At 34.0% G+C, this 10,045-nt stretch overlaps 1 protein-coding gene across 1 annotated transcript; it reads left to right on the forward strand.

The window, feature by feature from the left end:
* The first annotated feature begins 2,088 nt into the window (after window positions 1–2,088).
* LOC119610946 (zinc finger protein 225-like) lies at window positions 2,089–5,916 on the forward strand. Its single transcript, XM_037966371.1, has 5 exons — window positions 2,089–2,699; window positions 2,762–2,821; window positions 2,936–3,346; window positions 3,413–3,430; window positions 3,943–5,916. The coding sequence occupies exons 1-5, from the start codon at window positions 2,223–2,225 to the stop codon at window positions 4,903–4,905; spliced, it is 1,929 nt and encodes a 642-aa protein (XP_037822299.1). The 5' UTR covers window positions 2,089–2,222; the 3' UTR covers window positions 4,906–5,916.
* The last annotated feature ends 4,129 nt before the right edge of the window (window positions 5,917–10,045 follow it).

A 10,045-nucleotide genomic window follows, 5' to 3' on the forward strand; every position in this document is an offset into this window, starting at 1 on the left:
TTTGAATGTTTTGTAACGTTTTATCATTTTTTAAGTAACGTTTGAGCTAACTATGGAATTTGAGAAATTAACCTAGAATTAGATAGTAGAGGCTAGTTCCTCTAAGTGCGAACGATAAACATTTAGTATTAAAAAAATAAATTTTAGTTATCTAGTCTTGCAGTGAATGAGTGATATTTTTATTTATAAGTATGTAATAGTTTTAGGACGGTATTTTTTGGTCTTAAATTCATGATACTTACGATACTAAATTTTTATGAAAAATATATAATAAAAAAAAAATGTTTCAATTCTTTATGTTTTATAAATTCTGACGCTTCTTATACCATTTACTATCGTGATAATGATATATATCGTCATATGAAATCCAAAAAGCCCTAAGTTACATTGAACAAATTTTTCAGGAGAAGCAAAAAACCGCCTAAAATGATAAATAAACCAAAAATGTTCAACATTTTCTCAAGTTAAGCTTATTTCTTATTGACAAATTATTATTTGAAGTAAAATTTGCGGTTTTTGTTTTACTTACGGAGATATGAAACTTACGCCCTTGTGAATTTGTTTTTTCTGAAACCCAAAAGGGCGTAAGTTACATTAAAAAATAGTAAGTTCTAACATTTTCAACTAAATTCAAATTGGTTTTTGTTGGTCAAACTGGCCGAAACATGAAAGGCTTCTTTGTTTTCATAAAGATTTTCGGAAATTGGTATTTTTCTTTGAAAAATTTCTAAAATAGTTAAAATAAACTCTAAATTACAAGGATTCGCTAAAAGTACCATTTTTGTTTTATTTGATGCCAACTTATAACATTTCACAGAAATGGAACTCTCATAGATAGTTCGATTGTGAGTGAAATGACGTAAACATTTTTTGTTGGCCACGCTTTTAAACTGTAAAGTTCAAAATTTCTCGCAAAATATACATTGGTTTGGACCGATATATACCATAGAGGAGAAAACCCGACCTTAGGTCGTCTATTTAGTAAATCTTTAAGCTTACTAAACATATACATTTTCAGTTTGATATTTATATGATAAATGGTTTTTGAAATCAAACATCTCTTTCATTTGATTAGATGCAGAAATGGTTTATACCTATCTTTAATAAAAGTTTAATTGGCTATTAAAATATAAAAATTTGAAATATAATTATATAGAAATTTTTTCTAAATTATTTTAGATGAAAAAAAGTTGGGTCGAAATACATATATATTTTTTCGGGAAAACCCAAAGTCGCTCCATATTATATATTTTTATTCTAAAGAAAACAGTTTTCGAGATATTGTCAAAAATGTATAAAACTTTGGAGCCCCGCCCACTCGAAAGTAGGCATGTCCGAAAAAAAATTATATTTTTCATGGCATACGAACAATTCGGACGAAAAACGAGCGGATAAGCGTAAATTCGTCGATTGGAGCACAATAAAACGCACTGCGAATCTTGCTTCCAATTCTCTGCTTTTCTTTTTTTAAGTGCATTTTCTGCAGGAAATTTCACTTTTTTTGGCTTTAGATTACAAATAAATTAATTTATTTGTAATCTAAAGCCAATAATTATTGACCAAATTTATTATTGCAAATATGTACATAATTTTTGTTTACATACTGGTTGGGGTGACCATATTAAATAACCAAATTTTTTAATTGAAAATAAAAGTATTTCAGAATTTTAACATTAAAAGATAATTGTATTATTAAGAATAGTATAGGTACATTTAATTTATATACCAATAAATGTACAAGAAAACGTTTGCCAATACAAAAATTTACTTTATATAAAAAAATAAATTAAAACGGTCATTTAAAATAATTTATTCGTCGTTCGTCAGCGTATGAAATAGAAATAAACATATCCCACAGTTCGTTACGTACGACGAATTTCGTCTTACGCACTGATTGTGTTGGGAACTGACTTGTTCCCAAAAATGTATAACGCAGTTACATATAAAAACTTTTGAAGTATATATTTTGTAAAAAACAATGAATTTGAATAAACTTAAATAAAATAACTTAAGCTACAAAAGCTATTTATTGACAACACTGATAGTGAAAACTATGAACATACTATACTAACAGCTGTAACCTACACTGAACATATGACACGTTATTATAAACAAAATTTTTTTCTAAACCAACAAACAAAACAACTTTCTTTTCAATAATAAAAGAAATACATATAATCTACACATTAAACTAAAGGAGTAACGTTAAAAAACTTCTTAAAATGGGTGCAGATAACAAATCGAATCTTAAAAAGTGTGGTGAAATACTTATAAACTTAAAAAAGAAAAATAAAAAATCGAAAACCTATACTTTTCATTGTACATTTTGTGAGACATCATGGGATCAAATGAAAAAATTTTCCATGCATCTGGAAGAGTTACATTTAGAACACTTCGAAGAGGAATCCAACGAGTTACCCATGATATATGAACCAGAAATTAAAATTGAAACACCTATTGAAAGTAAAATACCAGAAATTGAAGATAAAACATTGCTGGCAGAAATTGTCAAAGAAGATCCCTTAGAAACAGAAGCTGCAAGTATTAGCAGGACATCAGATAATAATGAATACTCTGGGGTACAGGTTAAAGACGAAGAGGTGGGGGATTGTGATGATAATGCAACGAATATTAAAATGGAGGATATGTTTGATAATGATTCGGATGACAATGATGAGGATTACAAACCATTTAAGGATGTAAGTATTTGTTGAGAAACTTATATTTAAAAAATAATAAATATATGCAATTTTATTTACAGGATGACAGTTCATCATCATGCGAGGAAAGAGTCGATGAATCTAATGATAATGATTCTGAGGTAATTGATAAATTTAGTAGATTACAGTATTTTCATTAGATATACAGAAAAGAACAATTAATTATTCGAATTGTGTAATACTATACTTAACTCTGTACTTCATTTTATCCACAGTCCAAAGAAGAGCCCAAAAAGTTAAGAAAACGTCGTAAAATAAAACTCAAACTTAAACGCCACAAATCAAATAGAATCTTACCCGAATTGGCTGAAGACTCTGAGGAAAAAGATTTGAATATCGCTTTATTGCAAGCTTTTGAGAAAAAACCTTATCTGTGGGATCTAAAAGAAAAATCGAAAGATGAAGCTAAATGCCAGAAAGGTTACGAAGAAATAACAAATGAAATTAACGAACAATTATCTACAAATATTACTTGGGAATTTGCCAAAAATCGCATAAACAATATGCGTTTTGAGTATTCCTATCAAATTGAAAAACAGCATAATGGTGAAGACTTTAAATTGCCCTGGTATATTGATCATATAAAATATTTGCAACAAAATATTCAATCTTTAACAAAAGACAGGGTAAGTTAAATTTATAAATGCTTTCAGAGAATTTCTTGCTAATTGCTAATTACAATTTATTTTCAGATAAAAAAGAAACGTTTTGTAAGTATAAATAAACAAATATTTTAATATTTTTGCTTTGTTTACAATTATGAAGATGGGAAAATATAGTGGAAGAATTTAGGGATATTTTAGGATATTTAATTTACAAAATTAATAATAATTCAATAAGTTAAGTTTATTTGAGTCTTTTAATAATTGAATAATATGTACTTGTTTATGCAAAGAACTAAATATTTTTAGATTAAAAAAACTCTAAGAATGTATATGGCAACATTTCATATAATTTTAAATTCAATATTTTAAAGTATAGTTTTAGGCGCTCACATTTATAAGAAATTTATACATTGCAATTCATCTGATAAAGAAAAGTGTTCATTATTTTTTCATATACAATTATTCAATTATTAAATTTTTATGACATTTAAAATAAGATTTAGATAGTGGAGCCTTTTCTCATCCAATCATAACTCACAAATATCATTATTATAATAATTTCCCAATTAAATTGCAATTTACTTATGTTAACTTTTTTCTTAAACTTTTTAATTTAGAAAAACATTAAGGAAGCACATTTACCGGTTATTATAGAGCTTTACAAAAAATACGAAGACTTGTGGCAGGTTAATAGTGTATTTTTTGGTATCACCTCAAGACGAGATGAAATATTTACCAAGATGCAAGAAGAGCTGAAATTAAATTGGAATATTGATTTAACATTTGAGCGCTTAAGAAATCACATACAATTCATTAACCGTTTGTACTCCAAAGATAAGGAACAACAATTAAAATGCGAACTGGAGAAATCAGAGTTTACAGCCAACTCCAAATACTACAATGATCTGACATTTCTTAGCGATTGCCAGGGACCATTTATGTGTCCTCATTGTAATGAAATTATCAAAAAATATGAAAACTATCATATACATGTGTCAGAGCATACTAATACTAGACCATTTAAATGCCCCTTATGTGAATTGCCTTTCAAAAAGTTTGATACTTGTGTATCGCATGTTAAGCGTCACCTCAGCGAGAATAGTTTTCGTTGTGATTTATGTGGTAAAGGTTATCCTAAAAAATCAGAATTGGATCGACATTTAATTTATCATACAGGTGAAAAACCATTTCTTTGTCAAATTTGTGGTGCTGGTTTTCGTACCAGTCGTGATCATGACAACCATATTCGTCGGCATGAGAATCGTTTTCGCTACGAATGTCACATTTGTAAAATGGGCTTTAATCACTTACATACGCTAAACGATCACGTTAAATCACATCTTAATGTGCGTGATATTTTATGTAATATATGCGGTAAAGGATTCACCGCAACGAGATATCTAAATAATCACAAATTAATACATGAAGACAAAAAACATTATAAATGTCACTTTTGTGGAAAAGAGTTTGCCCAAGGTGCTGGATTGCGGGCACATCGTAAACTTCACAAGGGTTATATACCAGCACCAGCTGTTGCTGTTCAGGCGAAGAGGGTGAAAAAAGAGACTATTTTGGAATAAAATAAAAATTAAATATATGTTTCCAAACGTATGAAATATTGAATGTTTATGGACGGTATTTAATATTTCACGCTCATATAAAGGGTGGTCCAAATATAAGTTTCCTTATAAAGAATTAAATAAAACACACTTAACTAAATTATAACATTTTTTGAAGAACAAATATGGAATACTATTTCCTTCATGTGGCTGCTCAGACAAGGTGAGAACTGTGAGTGTTTTGTCACTTCAATTTTCCATTTTATTGTTGGTGGTTTAGGGTTCTGGTTTGCGAATGGATAAAAAGCCATTAAGTACACACACAATGATGAAGTTTTGCACTGTAACGTGAGTTTTGGTCGATGCTTTGTATCTTCTTTAAAAACTTCCCAGCACTGACTTGGAAATAATATTGCAATATTATTCAACATTGACCAAAATTTTCTTTTTTTTCTGGTAATAAATTAAAATTTTAAAGCTTAATTTTAAAATATACTTTGAATTGCACCACCCTTTATACTTTTAGAAAAAATCTTATATTTCACTTTTATGTGTAACTATTACATAAAAGATTTTTTTGCTATTTCTATAAAACAAAATATGGTTCATATCGGTCTAGATATTTTAAGGCGCATTTATACAGATATGAGCCAACATTACGATTCAATTACACAGGCCAACAAATGAAACCAAATGATGACATAATAGATTTTATTAACAAAAAAAATTGTCAAAAACTACACGATATCTTAAAAACCAGAAGTGATAGAGACATCAGAATCGGATTCAGCACTCCCGAATGCTTTAGAAATGTATACTTTGGTCTTTGAAATTCGACATTTTTCAAGTTTTGTTGGTCAATGTTATTTTTAATTATGAATGTATGTAATGAATTTTTTTAAAAAGATTTAAATATAAAATTATGTTTAATATAATTGCAAATAAAGAATCTGTTTCAAAGTAAAATACAACATTTTCTATCGGAGTTTGAATCAGACAATTTAAAGTTTAAATTTTATTGTAGTGTAAATCTAATATAAGAAACATATACATACATATAAATAATATTTATGAATGTTTATAATACATACATAAGTAGTTTTTCTTAATAAAATTAATGTTGAACTTAAATTAAAAAATATATTACTGTAAAATGTTTTTTTTTTTTTTTTTTGCTTTTAATCAACATACATATATCATAATATTTCATGCCTTTACCAAAAAAGTAGCTACTTCTTTCGTAATATTTACAAAAATTTCGTTTATAATACGAAATACTATTTAATTGAACACTTTTCTAATTTTACCAAAGTAAGAAAATCTCATGTAATGTATTTTTTTTGGATATATTAAAAAACTTTGTTTTATTATACAAATTAAATTTCATTGAGACATGTGACATTAGAGCGGCTCACAGTGGATAATTCTATGTATATCTGGGAAACAGAGCTAGAATCTTCAAAAGTGAGGTTTTTATTTATATTGACTATAGGGTAGCAAAGCACACTGGGTATAGATAGCTTTCTATAATATTGAACGTAGAACCGTGAAATTAAGTATGCAGAGCCCGGTGTAAGTGAGAACCTATAAAAAGGAACATATTGGTACCTTTTCGTTGATTGAACCTACAGTCTAGGTTATTCCATCAGCTTTTGATAAAACCTAACGGAGTTGCTACTGAAATGGCGTTGGACATAACAAGAGCAGATCCCGTTCTGGCACGCTCACCAGTCTGTTCATTTCCATAATAGTCCCTATGACAGGTGACCTTGCCTTGACTGATTATTCTTACATTGTCTGACTAATAGGAAAGTAGTAGTGTATGAGTTTAGAAAAAGAAGTGCCACGAATATTACGATCGTATAGTACCCTACAGGCTGACATCGCAAATATTTCAGACTGTAAAACACTACAGTTGTTGGGAAGACGATGACAGATACTTATCCCAGCTTCTACACAGAAGACACCATAACCAACACCGTAGCCCAGTCAAAGAAGTGACTAATTCCCTTGACAAAACCTAGTAGACTGCGAGGGTTAAGTCCCGCAATTCGCTATGGAACCTATTCCCTAGCCATTTCAGCGTGAGGTTCTGTATCCTAGGACATTGGCAAATAATATGCTCGATCGTCTCTACTTCCTCCTCATCCTCGCATAACCTGCAATAGTCCGGTGTACTACTGTCCCACTTACTGACAAAGGTTCTAACTAAGCAGTGTCCAGTTAGAAGTATCAAAAAGTTAGTTAGAGTATCAATATTGTTCCTTAGATCTAGATCTATCGGTCTCTCAAGTGTCTTCAAAAGAAAAGAAGCCATGCTGATAGGTCTAAAATCCTTTGGCTTTGAGTGGCTTGCCTTAGCGGCCTTGGGTATGAAAATAACCCTCCCTCCCTCCTCTTTGTTAAATACCTACAACCAAGGCATCTCATAAAAATCTCCAGCAGAAGAGATATAACGTCCTGAGGCAAGTTCTTTAGTAGAGTTGGAAATATGCCATCCGGCCCAGGTGACTTGAAGGGGTCGAATGAATTATCCGAACATACTAGCTTTTCCCTAGTGACTATCTCCTCTATGCAACTGTAGGTGATACTTGGCGCCACAGACTCGAAGTGCAGTTGGTCGTCAACCACATCTTCAGTTGCAAGACAACCCGGAAAATGTGTTTCCATTAGCAGAGCTAGGGTCACAGAGTTATCACTCCTTCGGATGTACCCTATGACCCTTGGGTCCTTAGATAATATCCGTCGGAATCTTGATAACTCGTTGACATTGTCTATGGATTCACAGTACTGGGACAATGAAATCCTTCGGATATACCCTATGACACTTGGGTCCTTAGATAATATCCGTCGGAATCTTGATAACTCGTTGACATTGTCTATGGATTCACAGTACTGGAACAATGAAATCCTTTTAGCCCTTTTGAGATCAGCTTTATACTTATTGAAACACATTTTATAATTGTTCCAGTCAATTGCTTGACCTGTAAGCTTGGCCCTATCGAACAATTTCCTAACAGTCGACCTTTGAAATCTAAGTTCCTTGGTCCGCCATTTAGGTTGCTCTATTTTGCCCGGGAAAGTAACCGGACAGGCTAGCTCATAGCTTCCCTTAGTTGGCAACAAATCGCACAAGGCTCGTTGTGCCAACACAGACTCTACCCTATCATTAAAGTTTCCCCAATTTGTTTTCCTAGGATCCCTAAAAGGTGGACTCCTAGCCAAGACAAAATCCAGTGTGAAGGTAATGCGACTATGGTCCGAAAATGAACAATCCGTTGCAACCTTCCAATCTCTAACGAGATCTTCTAAACGGTTAATTAAAGTTAAATCTATAACTGCCTACCTATCCTTGTTCCTGAACATCGGCGTATCGCCCTTGTTACAGATGATGAGATTATAATCAGTTATAAAATCAAACATTAACTCACCTCTTTTGTTGATGTCCTTGCTGCCCCATTGGCAACGGTTTATCTGCACCACTAGCAACTTCTTTGGTTCTGTCATGTTTCGGGTACCGGAACCTGACAGTGCCAAGACCAAACTTAGCAACCCCCATCTCACCTAGGACTTCTAAGGACTTACGATCCACAGCGAATCGAAAGTCCTTGCCAGTATTCTCCTTACATACCAGAGAGTTCACATGTCTCCATTGGTATGTAAGAAGACTACCATTCTGTTTGGCCTTAACCCAGTCTGCACCATTGAAGGATACATCCTCCGACCCACCCTCAAAGATGGCGATTTTATCAATCAGCCTACCTTCAATTGATTGCCAGAAATCGGTACTGATCCTCCCATCAGGGTCATTCCGATCAATGACTGCCACTTGAAGGCATACATCAAGGCTGGTTGACTTCTTCACCTTCTTTCTGGATGAAAAGGGTTTATCATCCCCAGATCTGTCTCTCTTAATTTTCTCCTTACGGGGACCTTTAGGAGCGCCAGCCGGGGATGGACCAGACCTCTTCGTTGTGCTAGGTGACTTTGACACCACTGGTTTTGGAGGGTCGGTCACTACCGGAGCCTTTTCCCTTACTGACGTTCTTGCGGAGGTCAGTAGGTGGGCAGGCCGGAAGTTCACCAGTCCTCTTTACCTTTCCTGGTGTCGTGTCCACCTTGCTAGGGTTTTTGGGTGGAAGACCTCCGCAGCTCGCTCCGAAGACATGAGCGCATTGGTTTTCGGGATAAACCCCTCTTTGCCTTTTGCAGACTGCAGGTTGATGATGCTATCGACCCATCACTCTTTTGAGTGTTAGCCGGTTTAATGGCAGCATCCACCTGTTGTCTCCAGGGAGTGGACCAACCCAGAACGTCACCAACGGGGCCGTATATTCTCTCGAATTTAGCGACGCTTTGTCGGTGCCTTCTAAGCAGGAGCATCTCCTTTGACGAGAACTTTGAAGAATCAGCCTTTGACTTTTTAGACAGAAAGGCAACAGACCTCAAAGTCTGGTTCCTAGCCTTTTCCTCCTTCGTTCGGCCTGTATCATTAATATCTCGTGAAGGGGCGCTTGGCTTCTCAGTACCTGATCTTCATGCTCAACAATTCTGGCATGGAGGTCAGTAAGGGTAACGTCACCGTCCTCCCATGTACTGTCCAACTCCCCATTATCCTCGTTGACCGTGACGTCCGGATTGTCTCTCCCTAACAGGTCGACCACCCCTTCCGTCGTGTCCCTACTCTCTTCCTTTTTTGTTTTTATATTTGGTTCTTCTATTCTGAATCCCACGAGTATGCACGTACAGACGGACGATCCACGCAGTGACGGCGTACGTGGACTAGGCAACTACGTTACAACAGCGCTTTACCATGACGCTGAGGGGAGCTGTTAGCAACTAGCCTCTTTATGCACTGGCTAGCCATCCAGGCCTTCGGCACCGCTACCACTCATCTTGACCTTAAAAGTATAACGCTCTGTCCAACGGTAAAGCCCTTACTGCTCAAAGAGCCCAATCGAATAACATCGCGTATCATCTATGTCATGATAGAAGGAATTAGGATTGACAGACACATACCACACTCACTATCTTGACAAGATGAGTAACCTTTAGTTGTACACTTCTTTGAAACCATAACTTCCAGTGGCTGGATACCGAAGCATTAGTCACAGTAAGCTATAGTCATGATGTGTACTTAAGCCCTCGCATCACGACAAGA

Source organism: Lucilia sericata, unplaced genomic scaffold (genome assembly GCF_015586225.1).
Source record: "Lucilia sericata isolate MDLA Ls3-8-SP2 unplaced genomic scaffold, ASM1558622v1 Contig001319F_arrow, whole genome shotgun sequence".
Lineage (NCBI taxonomy): Eukaryota > Metazoa > Arthropoda > Insecta > Diptera > Calliphoridae > Lucilia > Lucilia sericata.

Excerpts from the sequence above, each read along its gene's own strand:
- LOC119610946 (XM_037966371.1), top strand. The coding sequence starts at position 2,223 with ATGGGTGCAGATAACAAATCGAATCTTAAAAAGTGTGGTGAAATACTT. Across the intron at positions 2,700-2,761 it reads ATTACAAACCATTTAAGGAT|GATGACAGTTCATCATCATG; the intron begins GTAAGTATTTGT and ends TTTTATTTACAG. Across the intron at positions 2,822-2,935 it reads CTAATGATAATGATTCTGAG|TCCAAAGAAGAGCCCAAAAA; the intron begins GTAATTGATAAA and ends TTTTATCCACAG.